The sequence below is a fragment of the Rhinolophus sinicus genome, chromosome 3 (assembly GCF_057876585.1).
Source record: "Rhinolophus sinicus isolate RSI-liver-muscle chromosome 3, RSI-T2T, whole genome shotgun sequence".
Taxonomy (NCBI): domain Eukaryota; kingdom Metazoa; phylum Chordata; class Mammalia; order Chiroptera; family Rhinolophidae; genus Rhinolophus; species Rhinolophus sinicus.
Window position 1 is genome coordinate 156373149 of NC_142503.1, and position 27257 is coordinate 156400405.

Below are 27257 nucleotides of genomic sequence, written 5' to 3' on the forward strand. Positions count from 1 at the left end.
TCCCTTGAGGGAGATTTAATGCTTCCATTATACCTCCATTATGGAATTTACAACAGTATTATATTTGCTTACGTTTGCCTCCCCAGTAGATGGAAGATACCAAATATTATTTAATCTCTGCACCGCCAGCTACCAGCATAAAGGCTACTCAGCAAGTGCTCAATAAGTAGGATGTCCATACAACCTGGTGTGCCTGGCGAGTCCTGGTTTGTACCTGTTATCCAGGATGTACTAAGAGCTTCCTTACTCATGCATGTGTCCTAATTAGGATGACCAGTTAGCTGATTGTCCTATCAATAAATGTTGTTGAAGGGATGAATTAATGAATATGGAGAAAGATTTTAACTGATATGTAAATATCCTCAAATAAAAATTCAGCAGCTAGACCCTGTACCTCTTTCCTCCTCCAGAAGTGCTAACTCTCTTGGAAAGATGAGTTTGCACAGACCAGATGCTAAGTAACCTTTATTGCATAAATAAGTTTTTTTAATTTAATTTTTTTAAGGAGGGCGCAGCTCACAGTGGCCCATGTGGGGATCGAACCAGCAACCTTGGTGTTACTAGCACCACGCTCTAACCAACTGAGCGAACCGTCTACCCCCTGCATAAATAAGTTGAAAAATGTTAGCATATTCCTACTTCAAGAAAACCTAGATGGAAAATGTGAATTTATAGTACAGATCAATGTGACAGATTATTAAGTATCATCTATCTTTACTACTTGATGGGAATGAGATGGTAGAGAAATTTAAAGAGCTGACTTTACTACTTGTTGAAAATCAGAAATTCAGATGAAATACTCCTAAAATCATAGTCAATGGGGACATAGATTTTAAAAATTCAATAGATGTACTTTCTAAAGAACCTCTCTTCAGTATATGTATACCAGTTATATGTATACATATGTATACCAGTCAGTTGCACTTGCTCTTAGGGGAAGATGCAGTCTCCTTGAGTTTGATATTATAAATAAAAATTTTATTTAAAGTGTCTTTTGTTATTCAAGTAGAAAAGTTTTTTTAATTACTGTTAAACAAGAAGTGGGAAGTGAGGTCATTCATCTTTTTGACAATAATCTTCTCTTCCTCCAACAGTGTCTTCTTTGAAAATTAAGGTAATTCCTTGTAAATAAGGCTTCTAATAAATTACGAATATGTAATTGGTCTTGTCCATCTTCTTCCTAACTACTTAATGCACTGTTGCATAGCAACAATATTTTTTCCTTTCTGCTGCTTCTTTGTTGGAAGTCTGAGAGTCTGAAATCTGCATTGGCTTGGATGAGCTTGGGGATTTTTCTGGTGCCAGGGGTGCAAATATCCATTGTAGAAATCGGTGGCTGTTAGTGTTTTCTTGAGCATCACTGATTGAACACCAATCCAGCCATCCTAAAGGGCAAAAGACAAGTAGTGAATAGGCAGTGTTGCAAAACTTCTATCATGAAACTAAACCAATAAACCTCATTAAATGCCTAACTACAAAGAGCACTGTCACATACGTAGCATATATGATTCTTTGACTCTCCAAGTTTATTACCAAAGTATGATAACAAATGTACAGACCTGCGTAAACCTATTTAAACAGAGGAAGCAGAATAAAAAGGTTATGTTCTATTTGCATGGTGCTTTACAGCTTTCAGAGTATGTCCATGCATCGTATCGTGATGTTTATAACTGCTCTAAAAGGTACACAGATCCAGTATCATCCCCACAGAAAACTGATTTTAGAAGAGAAAACTGATGTCCAGAGAGAATGACTGATTTGTCCGAGGTGACACAAGTAGTGGGACTCAAACTCACATGTTTGGACAATTCCAGCTTCTTCTATGAGAGCAAACTGCAGATTTGCAATAGATATTCACAGACCCAGACAAGGAGAACAACACATATGCACCCAATGTTATTCCAGAGTAAGGTGAAGACAGATGAAGAGAGGTTGATGTAGGAGTTCTGTATCTACAGCCTGCGTAGGTCAGATCAATCTATCCCACATTTTAAACACCCCATGAAATATCTCACACAAATACCACACGAAAGAAAATACCCAGGAAATAGAAGGAATATGGAACACTTCTCAGGACAACGCCATTGTCTTATAAAAAATGGTTCCAAAATCACTTCAAACAGTTAAGAACACTGCTGAATAGTAAAAGCAAGTAGGACTCATGCACTATAGTTCAGCTAGATACTTCGCTATGACTCACTTTTATGATAATCATTTTAACAAAATGATTTGTTAATAAAATTGGATTACTGAGAATATACAAGTTTCTTTTAAGGAAGCACTCAAGTTACTGAGTCTTCTTTCATTCTTTGAGGAAAAAAAGCTTTGGCAAAACCATCACTTTCAAAATATTATTCCAGAGATTCTACATCTTAAGAAAATTAAACTGTCCATTGGTTCAATCTGATGGATGAGCAATTGAGTGAAGTACTAATTAAAAATGATACCTCATACAAACTATAAACTCAGTAAAACAAGTACGATAATTTAAAACTAAAGGAGATGTACCTTGCAACAAACCAGCAGTATTTGTGACTGTTTGTGGTATATTATGGATCCTGGAATAACAGCCTGTCCTGTTGATTTTGGATCTAGAGAATGGAGGGGGGAGAGGGGTACGGAAGGGGGGAGGGATATGAGAGAGAGAGTAATTATACAACTTTATCATGCTTCTTAATGATCAAAAAACATCTTGGGTGGCAGTACTAATACTGGAGAGGACACATCTACTAATGACCTGACTGCAGTCCAAAATTTAGGATGGAGCCACGGTGCTCTGTGTGTATCTCAAACCCAAAGGAAGCTTTCATACCCACGAGTCTTTCACCCAGTCTCCCAGAAATCATCCTAAAATGTTGAATTAGAAGTTTTGACCATTTGGGGGGAAAAACTAGCTACTAGTGAAAAGATATACAGGAGGCTTAGGATCTAAGCTGCCCATTTCATCCACACCAAACAAATCCTAATTCCCAGATTCCTGGGGAACTCCGACTCCTTCTGAACTACACCAGCTCCTGCTGTGGTTCACACTCATTAGTGCACCACGTTGGGAGGGCACTGACAGGTTTTAAAACGGACCTGTGTTGTGAAATGCTACATCCTGGCCTAGAGTCTCACTGAACCGCCCAGAGATTTTTCAGTATGATATTCACCAGAATTAAATTAACCAAGTCATTTTCCATTCCCTGAAAACCTCAGTGTAGGAAACCACAGAGTTTAAAATGGGATAGTAACACTGCTCTGCCTACTTCCCAGGTTCCTATGAGGATTAAATGAGAAAATGCATGTGAATGGACACTGCAAAGAGTAAGATAATAAATGAATGTAAAGTATGATCATTATTGAACTGAAACAAACTAAAGGAAACCTTATTTTTAGTAAATGTGACCTATGGTAAAGCAGATACATTTTGAAATAGACTATAGTGAAAACATTTTCTATGTCAGCTACTCAAAAGTTAGTACCAGTGAGGACTGAACTATTAACTTCTACCAAATCCAGAAGTTTAATGGTATTATCCATCCAGAGCGTCTGCAATGGAATCTGCAAAAATTAAAGAAGGTATGATTAAAGAAATACACTTAACCCCCACACTCTTTCAACTACCATTTTGTATTAATTGTGTCTGATTTCTCTCTCAATTATAGAGGAATTGGGAACTCAGTCTCTAAATCTCACAGAACACAACACAGATATGATCCCCTATATTAGTCGCTAGGATTTATAAGATCTTAACATTAAACACTATTTTTAAATCAATGTTTGTATTAATATTTCTAATTAAAATGTACGCACATTAAAAAATGCAAGCATTACAGCAATTTTGTTAAAAAATTTAGAAAATGAAGTATTCTGTACTCCCATCCCGAGGTAACCGCTATTAACAGTTTGATATGTACAATATCTTTCCATTTTTTTTCTACAAATATTATTGCAAAAATCTAGAACATACAGTTTTTCAAGGAATTTTTTTAACTTTAACCATAAACCCTGGTCAACTTTTCATCAGTATACGCTTACATATTTCATTCTTTTTATCTGCTGTATAGTATGTCATTTTATGAATGTACCATAATTTATGCAACTAATACCTTCAAAAAATTATACCAGAGATTCTACTATTTCTTAAGAAAAGTAAACTGTCCGTTGGCTCAATCTGATAGATAAGCACTTGAGTGAAGTACTAACTAAAAATGATAAATCATATAAACTACAAGCTCAGTAAAACAATTATGATAATTTAAAACCAAAAGAAATGTACCTTACAATAAACCAGCAGTATTTGTGACTGTTTGTGGTTTATTATTAATATATTTTGCTTTCAATTTTTTGCTGTTATAAAATTATATAAAATGTGGTAATAAATAGCCTGGTAGATATGTTTTTTGAGGACTTTTATATTTCTGGAGGATAGTCAATGTTTTTACTAGACTACTTGGATTAAAGAGTATCAACATTTTATTGTTAAACTGTCTCAATAAAAGAAAAAAATGACTTTATTATTATTGAGGCTGAGGAGCATTGATATATTTACTTGCACTTTTTATTTATTTCTCTGAAAACTATCGATTTATGCTTTGTCCATTTTTAAAAATAACTGAATTGTTTATCTCTTGCCTATTAATTTGTGAAAGCCTTTTACGTTTTTAGAAAATTAGCCCTTTAGCTCTAGAATGTGTTATGAATATTTTTCCCAGTTTGTTGACTTTTAGTCTTAGGTATACTATTTTTATTTCCATGTATAACTTTTTTTATTTTTATGGAGTAATATTTATGTCTTTTCTCTCATGACTTCAATGTTTCACATCAGGCTTAAAAAGGCTTACTCACACTTCAAGATTACTAAACATTTTAAAATTATTCAATTGTGTTTTTCCAGTCCTTTGTGGTTTCACTTTTTAATTTAAATCCTTGATCCATCTAGATTATTTTGATTTTAAAAGGTAATTCTCTAATGGCTAACCAGTTGACCCTATGCTATTTATTGGGTAATCCATCTTACCCTTCCCTACAATGTGAAATGCCACCTTTATCACATAACACATTTCCAATATACTTGACACCCTAGAACTTGATTTAAAGATGTTAACAAAATTAACACACACCAGGAAATAAGTTCTCTCAAATTTCTGAACAAATTTATTTTTAGGGGGCGGCCGGTTAGCTCAGATGGTTAGAGCGGGTAACACCAGTGTTGCCGATTCAAACCCTACATGGGCCGACGTGAGCTGCGCCCTCCACAACTAGATTGAAACAACTACTTGACTTGGAGCTGATGGGTCCTGGAAAAACACACTTAAAATAAGAGCTTTAAAGAAGAAAAATTTATTTTCAGACTGTAGTTGAATCTTCTATTTAATGGTTGCAGGTGAGGCCCAGAGAAATGCTGCTATTTTTCCCAAGTTTAGACACAGCTAGTTAGTAGCAGAACCAACGATCAGAATCTATGTTTTTTCATTCTCAACTCAGTGCTCTTTTTATGAGATCCCTTAAAGAAGACATTTAATTTTTAGAAGAGTTAGGCAGTTGGCAAAGATTTGAACATTAAATTTAAACTTAAGTAAATTTGAAGAAAAGTTCATAGGTGTTCATAACCTTATATATGACATATTTAGTACAATATCCTCTTTTATAACTTGCTGACTCATTTTGCTTTACCGGGTCCCAATAAAAGTTATGAAATGATTTTCATATGTGTAACTTTTGTCTTCCAAAGAACTCAAAATACTTTTGAAACATGCTTACTGACTAAAAAGAGATTTGTATTTACTGAGTTATAAATATGCTAGGAATAGAATCAGAATTTACAGTTCTTATTCTTGGGGAGGTAAAGCTCATCTTCACCTATGATCAGAGCATTGCAGAAAGGAAAGGGATGGTAAGAATAATTTCAATGTCCACCATTGTTACTGTCAAAATCATGTTTGCATGTATTTAAATTCAGAGTTTATCTCCTTTGATCTTGACAGTTGTGAACAGTATTGAACCCCGTTTTAGAGGTAAAAAAGCAGACACTCAGAGAAGATAAGGTTCTTGCTCTTGGTTAGTAAATGTCAGCCCTAGGAATCAAATCTCACCTTCTGGTTCCATGATAAGTACTCCTTCTGTTATAGCACAAACTTTTCTCAGTGGAGAGGAAAGGTGAATTGCAGAAGGATTATTATACAGTAATATATATCTGTGTTTAACTTTTTGAAGAAATATCAAATTGTTTTCCACAGCAGCTGTAACATTTTACATTCCCACCAACAACGTACAAGGGTTCCGAATTTTTCCATATCCTTGTCAACCCATGCTATTGGCTATTTTTTAATGATGATCCTAGTAGATGTTAAGTGGTATCTCAGTATAGTTTTTTATTTTTTTTTTTTACAGGACTTTATTGGGGAACAGTGTGTACTTCCAGGACTTTTTTCCAAGTCAAGTTGTTGTCCTTTCAATCTTAGTTGTGGAGGGTGCCATTCAGCTTCAAGTTGTTGTCCTTTCAGTCTTAGTTGTGGAGGGTGCAGCTTAGCTCCAGGTCCAGCTGCCGTTGCTAGTTGCAGGGACACAGCCCACCATCCCTTGCGGGAGTAGAACCAGCAACCTTGTGGTTGAGAGGATGCACTCCAACCAACTGAGCCATGCGGCAGCTCAGCTCAAGGTTCAATCTTAGTTGCAGGGGGCGCTGCCCACCATCCCTTGTGGGATTCGAGGAATTGAACTGGCAGCCTTGTGGTTGAGAGCCCACTGGCCCATGTGGGAATCGAACCGGCAGCCTTAGGAGTTAGGAGCATGGAGCTCTAACCGCCTGAGCCACCGGGCCAGCCCCCAAATTCATTCTTTCGATTGTACATATCCCAGTTGTCCAAGCTCCATGTGGTAAACAGACTATTCTTTTCCGATCAAATTTCCTTGGCCCCTTTATCAAAAATTAATTGATCATAAATGTATGGGTTTATTTCTGGACCCTAAGTTCTATCCCATTGAGCTATATGTCTATCTTTATGTCAGTACCACAGTTCTTGATTTACTGTAGCTTTGTAGTAAGTTTTGAAAACAGGAAGTGTGAGTCCTCCAACTGTTCTTCTATTTCAAGATTTTTTGGGCTATTCTGGGCCTCTTGGGATTCCATATAAATTTTAGGATCTGCCTATCAATTTCTGCAAAGAAGTCAACTGGGATTTTTACAGGAATTGTGTTGAATCTATAGAACAATTTGGAGAATAGTGCCATCTTAACAACATTAAGTCTTCCAATCCACGAACAGAGGTCTTTCCATTTACTTAAGACTTCTTTACTATTTATTAGCTCTAATAGTTTCTTGGAGATTCATTATGATTTTATCCATATAAGATCATGTCATCTGCAAATAGAGATAGTTTTACTTCTTCCTTTCTGATCTGGTTCCCTTTTTTTTCTTGGCTATTATCTCCGGTACAATGTTGAACAGAAGTGGTGAGAGCAGACATCCTTCTCTTGCTTCCGAACTTAGGGGGAAAGCTTTCAGTCTTTCACTATTTTAGTATATGTGCTGCTGAAGTGAGCACAGTCTTTCACTATTAAATATGATGCTAACTGTGGGTTTTTTTGCAGCTGTTCTTTATCAGGTTGAGGAAGTTCCTTTCTATGTTTAGTTTGTTGAGTATTTTTATCATAAAAGGGTATTGGATTTTGTCAAATGCTTTTTCTGCATTTATTGAGACAAATATGCATCTCTTGTCCTTTATTCTATTAATATGGTATATTCATTGATTGATTTTTTTGTATGTTGAACCAACCTTGCATTCCTCAGATAAATCCCACTTGGTCATAATATATAATTCTCTTCTATATGTTGTTTGATTCAGTTTGCTAATCCTGTTGAGGGTTTTTACCTATATTCATAAAGGATATTGATTTGTAGTTTTTCTTGTAACGTCTTATCTGGTTTAGCCTACCTTGGGTTTTGTACTACTTGCTCCCTCTGCCTGGAATGCTCTTTTCCTGATCTTGACATCGCTGGCTCCTTATTGTCTTCAGATTTCAGCTTAAGTGTTAGTTCAGAGAGGCCTTCCCCATCTATCCAATCTAAAATAACCTCCCATTAGTCTGTCACATTATCCTATTTTAATTTTCATCAAAGAACTTATAAATCAATAAATAATTTGTTAATGAATGAATAGAAGGTATCTTTTACAGAGCACCTACTCTGTGTCAGACACAGTACTAGATGCTTTATATACATATCAGCCCTAATTTTCCAGTGAACAAACTAAAACTCAGAGGTTACTTAATGCCACTGAACTATGCACATAAAAATGGTAAATTTTGTGTTATGTGTATTTTACCACAATGAAAAAGAATTAAAAAAAACCCAAATGTCAGGATTTTTAGATTTATACTATATTAGATTCATTCCTAAATATAGTTTGAAAGTGAATAACACATTTACACACACACACACACACACACACAAAGTAAAACTGCAATCTGACTTCCAACTTACTATATCTCCAATGGCACGATAAAGTCTGAATATTTCCTCTGAAGTTTGTTCTTCCCATTTTATACAGCTGGTATTAGCAGAAATCTTAGGGGCTATAAGATAAAGCCAATAGCAAGATTGAATATCAGGTTCACTGCCCATGAATTGATAACAATTGACGCTGAGTGAGATATACAAGGGAATTCATTATATTATTTTCTCAACTTCTGTATGTTTGGAATTTTCTATAATATAAAATAAAAATAAATAAATCATACAAGTACTAGAAGAAAACATGGGTTAATTTCTTTATAACCTAGGTATGGAAAATAAACCCTTCTAACTATGATCCAAATTCCAGAAGCAATTAAGGAAAAGAATGACTATATAAAAATGAACTTTTGCAAAACAAAAAGAAATGCCATAAACCAAGTAAAAAAAAAACACAAATGAAAAGTATTTGCAATTTATATCACAGTACTTTATATCTATGAGCTGCGATCAGAAAATATGGTGAATGTTTAAATTTAAAAAATGCATTACAGTAAAAGACACATTGCCATTAATCCCCCTCAAAATACTTCCCCTTGATTCGAACACACTTATCCCATCGTTCTTGCCACTTTCTGAAGCAGTTCTGGAAGTCCTCTTTTGTGAGTGTCTTTAGTTGCTCTATCATGGCTGCCTCAATGTCCTGAATCGATTCAAAACATTTACCTTTCATGGTCATTTTGATTCTGGGGAAGAGCCAGAAGTCTCATGGTACCAGATCCAGTGAATAGGTGGATGAGGACACACCATAATGTTTTTTTATTTGACAGAAATTGCTGTATACCAGAATCGATATTTGACACTGAGTATTGTCATGATAGAGGATGATTTACGGCACACTTTAAAACACACCTTACCTTCTCTCAACCATAGCTCACACCCAACTGACTATACCAAACAAGTTGAAACTCGTCACACACTGTTACTAAGGTTCGATGCAACTGCTTCCCATATTGAAGATCCCTGCCTTTTTGTTGGATGGCATTCAGCAGCAACATTCATTGTATTTTTTTAATCACACCTCGTATTTATATAGTTATATAAGACATAGCTATATAACAAATATAATTTATGTATAATTACATATTATATTTATATTATATTTAAAATACTTTATAAGTATTATATAAATTTATTAATCTCTATTACATAAAGTGCTCCTAAAAACTAAGAAGAAAAAGACCAAAAACCTGACAGAAAAATTGGCAAAAGATGCAATAGACCCTTCCGAGAGAAAAAAAAAGTGCAAACAACCGTTAAACATATGCCTAGCCTTGTCCACTGACACCTCATTTAGAATGTATTGTACCAGATGGTTTCTAAATACCACCCCCCACTAAAATGAATAAGGGAGAAATGGCTGATTCCAGTGTGGGACAGAGAATTTACAAAGTGAGCCTGAGATATCTTATGCTAAAAAGCCAGGAAGCACTCAAAAGCTAGTTGGGGGTTGGGGGGATGTTAAAAGGATACAGGAGCCAATGTTAAGGGGCTCCCACTGGCCAATCCGGGACAATTTGAGCATTATGAATTATGAATGTAATGAACTGTAAAACACAATAAATGAAAATCCATGAAGTCAAATGATAATTTTAAAAATCCTCCTTTGCCACCATAACTGAAGGGGATTATGGCATAACGCCCTACTCTAAAAATTGATAATTAAAAAAAAAATAAGCATTTATCCTGCTACTTTAGGATGAACTAAAATTCACCCCCAATTAATGAGGAAAAATTCTTCTTCACAGAACAATGCCAACTAGTAATGTAAAAGGAATTGTAAAATCACTACTTGCATCCCCTAATGAAATAATCTATTCAAAAAAGGAGCATCAATCTGCTAAAATTATTATGTGAAAGGCTGTTAGAGAACAGGATTTTTGCATGGTGCCAAAGTATTACCCTGCATATTACCTGCTAATTGCAAATTGAGAAACACATCTTTACACTGGAAAGATCTGGTGGTCACCACCTCAACCAAATGATCAAACTTAACTTCACTAGCCTTGATGCAACCTGGTATTGTGGCTTATTGATGTGACTGTCCTAAGATTGGAGGGGACAGAAGCAAGATTAATCTGAGCATATCCTTTTAAATAGTTTAACTTTTGAATCATTTGAATGTTTTACACATTAAAAAAATAAAATTAAATCATAATTTAAAAAGCAATCCTTAAAATTAAAAACAAACAAAACCAAATATCACTAGAACATAATATCACCTATGAGATACTCTTTCCAAAAACTTTAAGCCTAACTCTAATTAAGCCTTTAGAACTTCCGATTTATAGGCAATATAAGGGCTAGAAGAACAAGTTAAATAGCACTGGAAGGAAACAGACAACTGGCATGGCTTCTTCAAAAAGTCAGTAACATGGAAATTAAAAAAATAGTGGAGGAATTACTCTAGATTATAGGGACTAAACAGACATAACAACTAATTACAATTTGATCCTAGTTTGAAAAATATACAGCTATAAAATATGTTTTTAGACAATTAGGGAAATATTTAAATATGAACTGGATATTAGATGTTATTATAGAACAGGTCATTTTTCTTAGGGATGCATACTGAAGTGCTGAGGGATGAAAGGTCATGATACATACTTCCAAATGGCTAAACAGAAATTAAAATGCGTATACTAAATAAACACACATTTAGAGAGAGCAAAATAAAATATGGCCAAACATTAGTAATTGCTGACTCTGGACTAAACAGGTATTCACTGTCTTTCAACTCTTCCCTGTGTTTAATACTTTTCAACATAAAGAGTAGGGTAAAAATTTCCAATCTTTCATGAGGCTGCATGTTAAGAGGCAGAGGGAGACCTTAGCAACCATTCTTTAGAAAAGGACATAGAAGTGGACAATCTTTAGTTAAAATTAAAGGACATATGCAAGTGAGGAAGTCAGAGTGTTCAGATGCCAACACGAAAATCAAAACCTATGAAAGAGGTAAGAGTCTCTGCAGGCTTCACTCACCATATGTCAACCCCTCAGGTGGCTGCTGCCTTCCATTGTTCAAACTTTCAGGCAAATTTTTCAAAACTGAAATAAGCTAAGAAAGGAGAGCAATATATTTAGGATGAAAAGAACAAAAGCAGAAATACATTACAATTCATATTATCTATAGCTTTAAAAGAGCTGTGTGGCAGGTAAGGTAGTAAATTGCCTTACGCTGTGAGGATACGTATCTACTCGGTGGAGTTTCATTAGAGATGCTGCTCTCTGTAGAGCGCAAGTTATTGATACGCTTCCAGAGAATGCTGAGCTTTGCCTGGCTGTGCAAGCTTTTGGTATCAGGACAGACTATGCCCAGTTATCCACATTCTCACCCTTCAGGAGGGAAGGCAGTGGAGCCTCACAGAAGTAGAGTGTGTTCTGGGAGTTACGTAGTTCTGGGTTCAAATCCCAGTTCCACCATCTACTAGCTGTGTCATTGTGGAAAAGTTATTTTACTTGTCTGCAGCCTTCAATGTCATCATGTGTAAAACAGTCAACAGCAACAGCTACCTCAAAGGTTTGCTGGGAAGGTAAAAAATAAGTCTATAGAGTATCTAGAACAGTCCTGGAACACAAGCCGGTGCTATTATAATAGGATTTCTGAGGTGAGTGCCTAGAATCTATATAGTTGGGGGGAAAGTTTTCCTCTACAGAAAATTAATGAGTTCATATGAAAATCACTAATTTGGTCATTAAGCATTTACCTGCTGTATGCAGATTCAATGAGCTCTACAAAGCTGTGGAGTTCATTTATAGTTGCATACAGATGCAAATGACGAACCCAGGCAAAGAAGTGGGAAGAGAGCTAAGAGCCCTCAGGAAATGCTGTTGGTTCAGTCTGACAGGGATGAAAGGTACGTCTATGAGACTGAGAGTGAAATTGGGAAGAATAGTCTAAAGGCCTCACTGTGAAACAGTGGCCCATATACGACCATGTGTTGCATTTGAAAGCCTTTATTAGGTACCTGCTCTGTGTAAATCCTCAAAGATGTACACGAGAGCACAAATGCCCAGCTAATTTTTAGGAAGCCAGGGATAGAAATCATTCTTTAAAAAAACAATGACTTAAGATTACATGTCATAAAATTGTTTTCTCAACATAACCACTTAGGAAATCTACTAAATGAGTAAAAAGCAGTGGGATGTCAGAGAACTGTACCATGTTGGCACCCAGTCGTGACAGCACTTCTTCCAATTCCTTTGCGGTGCTCTTGGGTGGCACAGGAATGGTTTCCTGTTTGAGAATCGGACCTACATCAAATCTACCAAAAAAATTAGAAACAATAATGTGATTACTGACAATTTCTTACAATCAAAATGTTTGTCTACATGAGCGTTTACATACAAGAATAGTTTAATCTTGGCCAAGAATTTGAACGTTAGCCATTAGCAAGGGAGAAATGCCAGTTTGAAAGAAGGGAGAGTAAGACGTGGCTTGTATATAGATTTTAAATTTATTTTTTCCTAAAGGAAAAAAAGCACAAGGCTGCATATCAGGAATTTAATTGCAATTATAGATAATTGCACTATTAGTAATAAATAGCATTAAAAGAAATCTCTATTTCTATAATGAAAGCATAGAGCAAAGAATTTCTTTTCCAGGGAAGTACAATTAGGAAATTCCTAATTATTTCTTTCCATATTTCCATATTTCCTTTCTCAAAGGACAAGAGTTTTGCCTGGATTATAATCACTGTTGATTATAAGCAGATACAAGTGTATTTGCAATCCCACAAGTCTTACATTTCACATTAAGCTCTGTAAATACTGGCTATTAGCTTTTATTAGAAATATGGTTTATTTTGAATATTTAACTTTGTGGTTCTGTTAATTCTATTTTTAACCTATGAGCTTTAATAAAATGTTTATTACGAAAAATTACAGACATTCACAAAAATGGAGTGACTAGTCTACAGAATCACCCTATATACTTCCCCCAGATTTTAGAATTATCAAAGTTCTGCCACTCTTGTTTCATCTACCCCCTCCCTCTTTTTTTCTGAAGTAAATTAAGGCAAATCCCAGACATTGAGTTGTTCTTGTGAACTTGTGAATTATTATTTTCTAGGGGGACATTAGGTGACAATAGGCAGAGGCTAAATACACTCCTAAAGCAATTTTAAATAGTTTCTTAGATTTTAGGTATAATAAAAAGAAAAATCAAATGTTTAAGGCAACTATTGGTATATATTATTTCAGGTTCCAAAATTTTTTTGACCATAGTTTGACTATAGAAACCTAGCAGAACTGAGACTCATTAACAACTGATATACAAAAATCCATCTCTTATTTATACAATGTCCAGTTGTTAACGATATAATTTATTTGAATTAACAAGTTAAAAATTTCACAAAGCCTTTAGAGACACTGCATAAATACCAAAACACATATGGCTTCTGTCAGAAACCATAAGCAAAGGGAGGACTCTGGAGTTGGAGAAATTAGTGAGCACCATCCATTCATCCACTTCCCCCCCAGAACAGACTGATATCAACATTTAAAATCACAAAAAAATCTCAAGAAAATAAGCTGTACCTTTTCGGTCTTATTTGCATAATTGTCACTCCAGTAACTGTGTCTCCGTGAAGCACGGTATGGATGATAGGGGCTGGACCACGCCACCTCGGGAGGCAACTGGGATGGACATTCAATATGCCACTGAGTTAGAAAAGGCAGACGTTAGTATGTAAGTGAACTGTACCATGTAGTTACTGCTACCTAAACTAATATGCTACTTTTCATCATTCAACTTTCCCAGAAATTCTGAAATACTAACAGTTAAATCTAGTCTTGTACCACCTGCAAAGGGAGCCAGAGCTAAGTTCACTGTCTTACCATAAGAGACCAATGAAACTCAATTAAAAACAGAGCAAGAACAACTGGTTTATTTTTCCAAAGATGTTCCATAACAGCTCACGATGTCTGGGAATTTTTAAATAAACACCAAAAAATGCATTTTTTGCTGTATGAGTAGAACCACTCAGACCCTGTGGTGCATCTCATGGATGTGAGTTATGTTTATATTTTAGTTATATAATTACCCTCATTTCACTTAGTTTGCATATAGAATGCCTAAGACAGCTTCTTGAATCCCCATCAAACGATCTATTCACCTTTCCTGTTTATCCCAATACACCTATCACCCATTAATGAGCAGTTGAAATAATTTACTGTCATTAGTGATGTTTCCATCAGCATGATTACACACTTGAGAGTGTATATATATGTATGTATATATATATATATATATATATATATATATATATATATATATATATATACATGCGAGTCTTAGATAGTCTAAGTCCCACTCTTCAGCCCAGTCTGATTCATCCAGCAAATATTTACTGAACACAATCCATGTGCTGACAATGTTCTAAGTATTAGGGGTACAAGCAACAGTGAAATAAACATAACAATTTATTTTTTGCCCTCAGGGAGCTTATATACAAAGAGTGGGAGATAAGCAATGAAAAACAAAATATGTAAAAAGTTTGTCAGATGGTGCTACGGACTATGCAGAAAACTAAAGCAGAGAAGGGGACAGGCATATTGGGTGGGAGATTATAATTTTAATAGTGGTCAGAGAAGGTTTTACCAATAAGAAGACACTTGGGTAAAAACACGAGGAGGTAAAGGAATAGCCATGCAGATAGATGGGAAAACAGCTTTCCAGGCCGAGGAAACAGGAAGTACAAAGGTTTTGAGGAAGGTAAACACTGGCAAGTTTAAGGCACAGCAGAGAGGCCAGTGCACTTGGAGAGGAGTGAACCTGAGGAATAGAACTAGGAGATGAGGCCAGAGAGCCAGAAGGAGACCAAACCAAGTAGACACATACTCATAGGCCAAAACAAGGCCTTTGTCTTTTATTCTGAGTGAGATGGAAAACCACGAGAGAATTTTGAGCAGAATGACATGATCCGACTTATGCTTTAAAAGGATCACTTTAGCTGATGGCAACCCACTGAGTTGGGCCACGGACAAAAGCAGAGACCAGTTGGGAAGCTACTGCAGAACGACAGGTGAGCATGGCAGCAGTTGGACGTGATGAGTCAGATTCTAGACAGATTTCAAAGGCAGGGCCAATAGGATTTCCTGATGGATTGGATGCATTACATGAGATAACGAATCAAGAAGGACTCTAAAATTTGGGGGCCGGGCAACAGTATGGCTGGAGGTGCTATCTGCTGAGATGAAGATTTTGGGAGGAGCAGGTTTTGGGCAAAAGTTTAGGAATATAGTTTTGAACATCTTAAATACAAGGTGCTTATCAGACATCCAAGCAGAGAAGGCACTGAATATCAGGTCTGGAGTTCAGAGATCTGAACTGGAGGGATAAATTTGGAAGTTGTCAGCATATATATGGAATTTAAATGAGAGTAGGTGAAAGCCCATCGACAGTGATAAAGAGTACCACACATTTCAACAATTCATGCCACTAATAACATTTTTTATTTTAAGAGGAAATACTAAAGAAAGCAGAATTAGAGTTCAAGTTATTGCATTTTATAATACCAAGTCCAAGATCTCTATACTATATTTCCTCATAAATAAAACTTACTAGGGAAATTTAAGAATAAGAGCCTCACTCAAAAGTCGGCCAAATGAAGCAACCACTCCCACATCATATTCTCCAGATCCCACATCTGGCCACTCATACACTGGAAGCTGACATTGGACAGCATATTGCTTCACGGGTAGTCCTTTTGGTGACGGGGAAGGCACTGTAACCACCTCCAATTTTTCGATTAATTCTTCCTCTTTGTTTTCCCTAAGTTGGAAAGATTGGAAGAAAATGTGAGTGTTAAGACAATGGCTCAAAGCTAAACTACTTCACACACATCTACGGTATTTTTATGATTAAATTCATGAAGCACTAAAGGGTAAATGATTAAAACGGGTGCAACTGAGAGACTGCATTTTTATTTTTTATTTAATTTTAATTATTTTAAATTTAAAGAGCCACATGTGACTAGTGGCTACTGTTTGGAGAACACAGTTCTAGAAATTTTCTGTGCAAACAGAAACTTATACTGTACAGACATTTTATATAATTCGGATATTATATATACTACTCCATATTTTGTTTTTTTTCTCTTAACACTATATATGCTATTATGTGAGTCTTAAAAAAATGGGTTAATTACACATTTGCTTATATATGCACCAGACATTTCTAAAATAAGAAACTAAAAACAGTGGCTGTCTCTGAAAAGAGGAACCTGGACCTGGGACACAGGTGGAAGGAAAAGACTCTTCACTGTATATCCTTTGAGTCTTTTGAATTTTGTACCATAACCATGTGTTAGTCAAACAATAAATACTTTAAAAAAATATACCATGGGCATCATTCCATGAGAGTACATATAGCACTACCCTATTCTTTTTACCTGCTGCTTAGTATTCCAGTGCTGGGAGGGGCTGTTCATTTATCTATGTCACAGGTATTGTATCACATGTTGAGAAGTTATGAGAAAAGGAATAGACAGGAGGGCCCTAATAGTGCAGGAGTAGTGGAGATGCCAAGTGAAGCAACAGCAGAAGGGTCAGGATACACGCAGGGAGAGATATGGAAGGCGATTGATGACGGAGTCAATAGGAAAGGCTGCTGTGAAGTATTTGTAGGGGAGACTTGGAGTGAGATGACAGAAATAAGTGCAGGGGTGCATCAGGAAAAAACGGCGTGGGGAAATAATAAGTGGAGCTGGGGGAAAGGAGGCAGAGAGTATGTATGGGTATAGTCACCAGATACCATGGACTTTCAGGACAAGCTGGATTGCAAATAATTTTTTCCAGTAAACAAGAATGGTTAAATTTTAGAAATATTAAATGTATATCTAAGAGCTCTGACACAAATTTATTCAATTGAAAACTTGGTTTTTGGACTATGTCCTCATTCCAATCCCAGAAAACTAGGTCTGGATGTATGCAAGGAGATGGGGTGCAAAGGAATAAGGCATGGGAGTGCAGGGGGCTGCATCTCCCTGGTAAGAAGTCCAAAGCATTGGAGGGTACAAATCAGAGGCAGTAGGAGGAAATGGAAAGGGAGGGCTTTGAAGTCAGACCCCGTTTTAGTCCCAGTCAGCTTAGCTGATGACCCCAGGCCATCATTTAACCTCTCTGAGCTCCGGTTTCCTTACGCGAAAAAGGGGCAGGAAGGTGGTGGGACTGGACGGAGGTGATGTATGCAAAGCGGTGAGCACCGGCTTGGCACAGCCTGGGGCCCGGGAGCCCTTGGAGAACGCATAGTCAGGGCCTGGAGTGTGGGGTGTAGACCGGACGGGACAGGGCGAGTGCGGTGCACCTTCCGGTCGCCCGGAGACGCCGAGATCTGGGCCCACACCCTCTGGTGCCGCTGCTTTCCCCAGGGCGAGTACAAACCGTCGGGGACGGCCTCAGAGGCTGGATACTGGCGCCCTCAGCAGCCGGGCCCCCCAAGCCCCGGCCTCGGTACCTGGCGGCGTGCAGCGCCCGCAGCGTCTCGCGGGCGAATTGGTCCGTGCCGAAGAAGAGCACCCGCCAGGGCGGCTTCTCGCGGACTCGGGTGCCCCTGCCATCCTCCCCGCCAGGGGACCCGCCGAGCCCAGCCAGCGATCGCCACTGGGGTCCCGATCTCCGGCCCGCGCCGCCACCAGCTGGCAGGTGTCCCCAGCAGCGCCGCACCAGAACCCTCATCGCCTCCGCCCGCGGCCTACCTTGCGCAGGCGCGTCCGGGGGAGGGTGAGAGAGCTGGGCCCGAGGGGCGGGGCCCGGGAGGAAACCCGATGGGCGGGGTCTGTCTGGTTAAAGGCGTGACCGCCTGCCTGTATTGGAGTCGATGAAGCAACGTGCGGGTTCAAGAGTCTCGTGACTTTTGTTGCATTTATTGGCACGATTGAGCCCATCTCCCAAAAGAACTCTTTTGGGAACAAATCTTATGTGTTTTCAGACAATGAAATCCCATTTATGTACGTAATTCTGTGTCATTTTCTCAGCTATTCTGATAATTAATATTAACTACGTATTTACTGTATGCCATGCTTTGGCTTAGCATTTTTTATTAGTTCAGGTAATCCTCATATCAATTATACCAGGTGGATATCATTACAACCATTTTACTGAAGAGAATCTAAGGCTCAGTGAAGTTGAGTAAATTACCTATCTGAGGTCCTCACAGCTAGCCCATGTAGCTCCAAAGTGTGATTCTAACCTTTTGACCTTCACAGCAATCCTATGTACTACAAAAGTCAATGTCCTCATTTTGCACCTTAGGAAACAGGCTCAATCACTATGCTCATTACTACGGTGAATCAAAAGCCCTACTCTATCCCCTACCCTCTGGGCTCCCTCTTGCACGGAGGGATACCATAGAGGAGATTCTTATGGAAAATGGGCAGCGGAAACTGTCCTTAGAAGACCCCTAAGGACTTTTAGTGCTTAGATTTTGTATTCCTGAGGCCCACGCAGTGGCTTTCTCCCTGAATGTGGTCACACATCCTGGCTATAGAGAGGAGACCAGATTCCTTTCCAGTCTTGCTCTCACCACATTTCCCCATCATGCAGTCTTAGACCCAGCAACCCTAGACCAGTCCTTTTTCCTAAATTATGAGTTCTGCACATCCCTTCTTCTGTTCCTTTGTTCATGCTGTCTATCCTTCCTAGGCTGTCCTCCCCACGTCTCTTTCTCTCTAAGTGCTACCCTTTCTTCAATACCAAGTTCAGACATCCTCCCTGAAGCCTTGAACTCTCACCTGTATGGATTTATTGTCTTTCTTCATGTGGCCCCTTAGTGCTCTGTGGGGACCTCTGCTTCTCACACAGTTTGCAGTTATTGAGGGAAGTTGTATAATGTATGCCTAGACATTGACAATTCACCTGTGTGTTGAATAGAAAAAAGAAAAGCAAAGAGGGAGAGATTGTATTTCTAGTGTTTCTGTTCATCTGATCATGTACAAAAAGGAGAATGAGATGTGACCCCAAACCTTCTATTCCTTCAATCGAGTTCTCTGTCAGTATCCTCTATGAGGGTAAGTGGAATATGATTCTAATATTTTTAAAAGTGATCTTTTTCCATACAACATGATCTATAAATACAACCCAAATAGTCATTTGGGTTTTCACCTTAGAATCTAGAGCTTGTCTGAAATGTGACTCTTTACATTTGTGTTTACATCATTTCTCTCCTTGAGTTAGAGAGACTTGCATTACACTACATTTAATTTTCAGCAGCCCATAATTCTTCATAGGTAGTCCTGCTTTGAGCCACTCACAGCTCTCTGAGGACCACACAGCGACTGCTCAGTCTGAGGGACCGATGCCGATGTTTTCTTTCCTCCAGAGAGATGCTGCCGGCCATTGACATCTAATTGTCTAATGGATGGTCTTTTGATTTGCAGCAAACGTCTTTTATTATTTATTCATTTTTTATTTATTAAGGAGGGTAGCTCACAGTGTCCCACTGGGGATTGGACTGGCAACCTTGGTGTTATTAGCACCACACTCTAACCAACTGAGTTAACCAGCCACCCCAGCAAACATCTTTTAAAAAAAAACTGAAAAATGATATTGTAATGACTGAAGTTTTCCCAGAATGCTAAAATGGAAATCTTTCTGAAACTCTAGGTACTAAGTTAGGGATGTATGGGGTGGGGGGGGGGCAGGGGTGTCCACTTCCAAGCTTAGACAAATCCACTGCTGGAGCTACTATAAAGCACACAGAGAAGATGAGGACGCCAGCCTCTAATGGCAAGGAGTTTTAGGAAATAAATTTAAATGTCCAGAAATCACATCCAAGATAATGCTAATTAGGCTGGTGCTCCAGTTTCCAAAAATTTCTCTTCTCTAATGAATGGAGTATGTATACATGTTGAATCAATGAAATTACCCCAAGTTCTGAATCTGGGTGACAAGACAAGAGCAATGTCATTGACAGAGAGGAAGCCTTGTTTGGTGGTAACCATGACGGCATTTCAGTTTTGTATGCTTTGAAACAAAGTGATGAGACAAGCAAGCAGAGATATTTGGTAGAAATCTAGAACATGGGATTGGCATCCATGACTTGGGGGTGAGAGAGCTGATTCTGGAGTGGGAGGAAGTGGCAAACCTCTCCTCTCACTGTTCCCCTTCATCCCACATTGATCCTAACTATGTGTATCTCATTTCTGACGACAGGCAGACCTATCACAGATTAAATGCATGTGTGTGTGTGTGTGTGTGTGTGTGTGTGTATGTGTGTAATCTTGACCTTTGAAGGTCAAGAAACAGGAGCAGAGGAGCAGGCAGAGCCTTGGGAAAGATGGAGTAGGGTCACGAGGAAGAAAATGGTCAGAGCTCTAAATTGATAAGGTGGCCAACACGTGAGTCCACAAGAACTCCTGTATGTGGCCTGGGAAGCAACGTCACATGTGACCAGGGGAAGGTCTGCCACACACAGTGCGAGGGGCAGGAACTGAACCGAAGGGTGCAGCCCAACGAAGCCTTTAGGGATGCAGCCTTTGGTGAGAAGCTCCATGTACAAGCAGTACTGCCATCTCTTGCCTGTGGTTGCAGCAGAATTCCACGAGGGGAGCGCTGCTCACCAACCTTTCCAGTCATTGAACGTAAGGGGCAACTCACAAAGTTACAGTGCTTCTGACTCGGATTACATGGGTCTGTGTTCTTACCGTTCTTTGTGGTCTCAGTAGATGTCACTCCCAAATCTGTCCAGCCTCTCTGTAACCCAGGGCTGGGGCTGCAAGGCTACCGCTGGGGACAGACCGGGACTCACTGGCCACTCTCCTCCACCCCCCACAGCTCTTACAGATGATAGACAAATACTGTACAAAGGAGAGTGTGCTATGCAACAGACTCTCCCTCACCAGGAGACTGGGATGTCTTTCTGTCCCAGGGGGAGAGCTAAAGAGGCAGAGAGACCACCTGATTGGGTGTCCTTGAGGCGAGAGACTGGAGTGGTCACATGACATTTGAGGATTATCAAGAGTCCCAGGAAGGAGAAGCCAGATGTGAGACTACAGGAAGGAGAAGCAACTCAAGGTTAAGGAAGTTTCTCTTTGCTGCTGATAGTCAACCTAGTAAACCAAGGGAAATCTAAAGATTGATTTAAAGAGATCAAATCTTAAAATCTTTGGTTTGTTACCCAATCACTTCCCCCAGGCAAGAGAGCTGCACAATATTAACAAAGGATAGGAGTATTTTTCTTTTTATTTTTTTATTGGGGAATAGTGTGTTTCTCCAGGACCCATCAGCTCCAAGTTGTTGTCCTTAGATTTAGTTGTGGAGGGTGCAGCTCACTGGCCCATGTGGGAATCAAACCGGCAACCCTGTTATTCAGAGCTCTAACCACCTGAGCCATCTGGCTGCCCCATAAGAGTATTTTTTTATGAAATGCCTTTGCCTATCTTCACAAGGAAATTGACAAGATAGTAAAACCTCTCACATTTAATGGAGCTCATAATTTGATCTCAGAGCCTGGTAGGCACATACATAAATTTAGAATAAGTGTCTCAAGAACTCCTGGGAAATAAAGGGAGTAAAAAAGAAACATGACACAGAATAACAATTACAGAATTCAGGCTCATAAATTGCGTGAAATAGTTACCAACAGACTGACTCACCATACGATATTCATCTGGAAATTCCTCCCAAAGGTAGGAAGCTGGTTTGAAGGCGATAAGAGTGAAATTCTGAGATGTCCTAAATTAGATTACAGCAAGTCCAAGGGTGAGAGGAAGAAGTAAGAGGTTAATCAGTTAACAGAGCTGTGGTGGAAACCAACAATAAACTGCTCACATTCCTGAATGTATGTTAAAACTTTGAATCAACTTCCATGCGGTTATCTAAAAAAAAAAAATAGTCGACCACCATCAGAAGCCACTGGATCCTGTTTATTCATGAACTTTCCAGACAGTTTCCCACAACCAATCCAAAAACAATAAATATTTCTTCCTTATGGATTATGTACCTGTTACACAAAAAAAACTTTGAAGGCTGAAAGCTTTTCAAAAAGAAAGTGTTTATTAAACCAAATCTAGCCAAAAAAGGACCAAGTCCTGAGGCATGAAATCTAAACCATGAGAAGCAGGGCTAGTGGAAACAGACAGCAATCCCTTGGTCCCGGAGTTGATGGACTTTTTTGTACATCAAGGAAGGGAAGAAAGCTGTAAGTTGTTTTGAAATAATTTACATTGGCTATAGCTTACCGGGGTGGCAGGTGAAGTGGGCTAGTTCTGGGATAGGCACAGAGTCCATAAGGAAGAAGTGTTTGTTCCTTTGGGTGGGTTGTGGACGACAGTCTGGAAAGTTCCTGTGTAAGCAAGAAGCACAGGCACCTAGGGGTCAGTGACTCCAGGCTATTCTCTTTAGATAATTGCAGAAATGGCTACCCGGATGTTAATTCTGAAGTTTCTACATTCAGGAATGTAAGCAGTCTTTTGTTGGTTTTGCCCTGAAGTTGATGAACCTCTCCTATCTCTCTCTTCCACTCTCCTGCCTCCTGTAATTTAATTTAGGACGTCTCAGAATTTTCTCCTTATCATTCCTATCCTAGAACTGCCCCCACTTCAACTTTTACCTGCCCCCCTTATCTATAGCCAGAATCAAAACAACTTACCTCTTTTTTACCCATTGTATAAAGAGCCCTGTCTGCTCTGTGAAGGAAAACATATTTGTTTTCTCCCTCTAGCTCTGTTGCTGGTGGTTTAGACTGTATGTCCCTGGACCTGGTCCCTTTCCATGGTCCAATAAACCCTTTCTTTTAGAAAAGCTTTCTGCCATGAGAGGTTTTATTTAACAAAGAAATAATATCAAGGGGCAGCCAGCTAGCTCAGTTGGTTAGAGCACGGTGCTCTTAACAACAAGGTTGCCGGTTCAATCCCCACATGGGCCACTGTGAGCTATGCCCTCCACAACTAGATTGAAACCACTGCTTGATTTGGAGCTGATGGATCCTGGAAAAACACACTTAAAATAAATAAAAGCTTTTTTAAAAAAGGAATATACCAATGTGGATTAAAAATTTTATGGCAACAATGACTGTGTATGTTTTGTATGCCTACTTGCCTCCACTTGTTAAAAAATGTAAAAAGTGATCAAAACTAGGCAGGAAATTTAATTAACGTAAAGAGACAGTCTTTTTTTTTTTTTACCAAGAGAGATCTTTTAAAATGATCTGAGCCAAAAGGAAGGGCTTTAAAAGAAATTGTCCCAAATCTGATCCAGGACAGAATGTTTTTTCTTTTCGAATGATTTAATTCACAAATTCCTTCTGGAAAGAAGTGATTCCTGGTAAAAATGCTTAGAAAAATTTCTGATAAACTTTAAGTGGATTAAGACTTGTTCTGGAAAACTAATCATCCACCCACCCAGCTGAAATCAGTCCAGAGTCTTAGTGACCTTATAGTGGAACATTCTTCTTTTTGTTGTTTATCTAGTCTAATAGTGATTATCTAATCATTCACAAAAAGTGAGTTTCTAAACTGGGACTACCAGAGGTCTTTCCCCTCGTAGCAAGATTATAATAAAACTTTAACTAACGAAATAGTCCTAATTAAATTATCTGAAATGTTTTCTTTAACACTGGGACCTGCTGTATGCCACCTCCATTCCCTCAAAGAATGCTTACTGGCTTGTGAAAGGTGGGAGCAACAAAATTCAGAAAAATTAACACACAAGGTTGACTTACCAGGTTTGACATTCCTCAAACATGTTATTGAGCAATTCCTCTTCAAGACGAGGCTATTCAGAGTGCTGTGTATGGGAATGATTAAACAAGTACCTCATATAATTAAAACAAAAGACTGATAGACTTTGATTTTATTCTGCTCTTGGACTTTGATTTATTCAGGGACTAAAGAAGATATTTGGTTATACTATAACCAGGAGCAAAGGGTCAAAGACATACAAAGAATTAAGTATTCTAAAGGGCCAATGGCATAGAAAATCTCCAGTGCTATAGATAAAATGAAAGGTATGAAGGTGGTAGCTACAGAATGAACTTTCATTGAGAAAGCACATATTTTGTTTCATTGTTTCATACCAGTTTCTGCCCAAACTTCCAGTACTTTTCAAATGTTTCCGAAATGCTTCCAGGAAAATATATGTCTGTTGAAAAATCATTTAATTACTGAGATCATTTTACCTCAATGTAAAGATGGTCCCATTAGATACCCATCCTTCCTGTCAACCACCCTATTGCAGATGGAAGCATCAAGTCAGCGCTTAAGCACCAATAATTTTGAACTTAATTGTCCTACCTTTTTCAAATATGCCCTCACTAATTCTACTCTTATGATTTCCCCCTCTGGGTTTTAATATAAAAATTGGCCTCTAGAAGAAATATGCAGTTCCATTAGTACTATAATCTAACTCCTCCCCTATTCTTGGACATTCAGTTTGTTTTTGTTTTTTTAACCATCTTAAAGTTGCAGTGTCTCTGATATTGTGTGTTATCTTTCCTTACATCACCACTTTTAGATTTCATTTTATTTTCCATGAAGTTTTCTCCACTGAGATGAGAATGTGCTACCGGGGACATGACATAATTATTGTTCAAACTGAGTTATTAAATTGGCTTCTGAGTGCAAATGATGCTGGTGAAAATCAAGGTAAGACCAAATAGCTAGCCAAGGGCGTGTCCACCCTCTTGGCATCAGCTGATGATGGGTGGCCCACCCCAAGGAGCAGAATAGGCTGACCTAGAAATACAGAGTAGCCTCTTCCACCTTGAAACCTTTGGGGCTGTCAGTCCTGTCCATAATAATCCCTGTTGTTTGGATTTACACTCTGGTAGATTATTTGTCCATTATACCCTATGGCCACACCTATTTGTCCTTTTCTTTTTCCTTTTCTTCTTCTTGGAACTTGAACATAATGCCAGGGGCTGCACCAGCTACTTGGGACCATGATGGAATCTCAGAAATCTCAGCCCTGATGTCTTTGAGCTTTTGACATCAGGCACTGGCTATTTTGGGCATGGGGTTTGAGCTGGTACCTTACTCTTGACCATAACAACTGACCAAAACATGGGTGCATGACCCAGGCCAAGACAATTAAAGTAGTCGTTCCCCAGAAAGTGCCAAAAACTGTGTAAGGGTGAAAATCGGTAAATCGATAACGTAATTAGACTTAGCTAGTCTGCAGTTTTACTTACTTCATGGCTCGCTATCTAGTCACTTGTAATTAGACTTAGTTAGTTTACAGTTATTAGGTTGGTGCAAAAGTAATTGCAGTTTTTACAATTATTTTTAACTTTTAAACTGCAATTACTTTTGCACCAGCCTAATAGATCTACACTGATGTTCAGCTGTTTTCTTTTGTTTCTCCCCTCACCGATTGACTTAAGAACCGTGTTTTTGTTCCCTTTCTCAAGGCTACACAGACCTGGTTAATCCATTTAATTAGCAGAATCTTAATCTGGAAAGAGCAATTTCTTAATCCTCAGACTCCCAGACATCGGAATCCATTTTGTAACTCCCTTGCAGTTTTTACTAGTGATGCATAAAGCCCCAGGCCATGGCGGCCTATCCTCAGTCAACATTATCTTAAAGCAGACCAGACTCCAGGAAGGGATGTCAGCCCTCAAACTTGCCTGACCGACTCCCCTTTTCCTTTGTTCTTCTTCCTATGTACCTATAAAACCTTCTAACCTGTCTGGGAACAGGGAGAAGGCCTTTGGACAGGAGTTCGCCATCCTCCCAGAATGCCGGCTTTCTGAATAAACCTGCTTTTCTTTCCACCAACTTTGTCTCTCGATTTTTAACATTTTCACATGGCAGACAACCAGACCCTTAGCACAGCATCAACTGGAGTTGATAAAAGGGATCCTTTCCTCTTCAGCTATAAGGGTGTGAGCCTGAACTTCCTGCACCTTGGAGACGGCCAGCCTGTGGGAATGAGCCTGATACCCAGAGAGAAGCAGAGAGACAGCTAGAGAGAGAAAGAGCTAAGGATCGTCAGGTTTCTGGTTCCAGCTCTGCCTAAGGTTAGCTCCACCCTGCTCTTCCCAATTATATGAGCTAATAAATACCTTTTGAATTCCTTTTGTGCTTCAGAGAGTTAGTGTTGAGTTCCTCTCTCTTGAAATCTATCAGCTGCCTTTCTCTCCAAAATGCACTCTGAATCTGACCACTTCCACAGCCTGGTCCAAACCACCACTATCTCTTGCCTGGATGAACGCAGCAGCCTCTCAGTAGGTCTCCCCACTCCTCTCCATCCAGCAGGCCAAGTGATCTTAGATAAATGTCAATCAGATTACGTCACTTCCCTGCCTAAAAACCTCCAGTGGCTTCTCATTATGTCCAAACTCCTTATCCTGTTTTACAAGGCCCTGCGAGATCTGCTTCTGTCTACCCTCCGACTTTATTCTATGCCACGTCCCCTCACCACCTTGCTTTAGCTACAATGCCCTTTTTGTTTCTGAAACTCCTGAAGCTCATTATTTCCTCGGTGCTTTTGCACCTGCTGTGCCAGGTCTTTGCATGGTTAACTCCTTGGCCTTCAGTTTTCAGTACAGGAATATTGTAATCATAGCTCCCAGACCCCATCTCTTTCTATATCATTTTGCTGTTTAAATTATTCACAGAAATTGGTGCTAGCTGAAATTACCTTATTTATGTTTTTGCTTACTTTTGTGTTGCCTATTTGTCCCCGTCCCCTGGAGTATGAGCTCCTGGAGAGCAGGGTCCTTGCCTGTCTTATTTACAATGAATCTATGTAGTAGGTACTCAAGTAATATTTATTGAATGAATGAATGAATGAATGAATGAGTTACAAAATAATGAGC

The 27257-nt window shown here is 38.7% G+C and overlaps 1 protein-coding gene across 2 annotated transcripts; it reads right to left on the reverse strand.

Moving 5' to 3' along the window:
• Positions 1-956: 956 nt before the first annotated feature.
• On the reverse strand, positions 957-22222 carry MTFMT (mitochondrial methionyl-tRNA formyltransferase). 2 transcript variants are annotated; one of them, XM_019748694.3, is made up of 9 exons: positions 22093-22222; positions 16062-16271; positions 14036-14158; positions 12660-12762; positions 11480-11555; positions 8468-8559; positions 3465-3543; positions 2509-2591; positions 957-1385 (listed from the first exon to the last, which is right to left on the reverse strand). In XM_019748694.3, the coding sequence occupies exons 1-9, from the start codon at positions 22104-22106 to the stop codon at positions 1185-1187; spliced, it is 981 nt and encodes a 326-aa protein (XP_019604253.3). In that variant the 5' UTR covers positions 22107-22222; the 3' UTR covers positions 957-1184. The 2 variants fall into 2 exon arrangements, with proteins under 2 accessions (XP_019604253.3, XP_019604252.3); XM_019748693.3 differs by lacking the exon at positions 22093-22222 and adding an exon at positions 17955-18218.
• Between the last annotated feature and the right edge of the window lie 5035 nt (positions 22223-27257).

Excerpts from the sequence above, each read along its gene's own strand:
- MTFMT (XM_019748693.3), bottom strand. The coding sequence starts at position 18,175 with ATGAGGGTTCTGGTGCGGCGCTGCTGGGGACACCTGCCAGCTGGTGGC. Across the intron at positions 14,159-16,061 it reads CTTATTCTTAAATTTCCCTA|TGGCATATTGAATGTCCATC; the intron begins GTAAGTTTTATT and ends TTTCTAACTCAG. Across the intron at positions 11,556-12,659 it reads CACGACTGGGTGCCAACATG|CTTATTTCAGTTTTGAAAAA; the intron begins GTACAGTTCTCT and ends CTCCTTTCTTAG.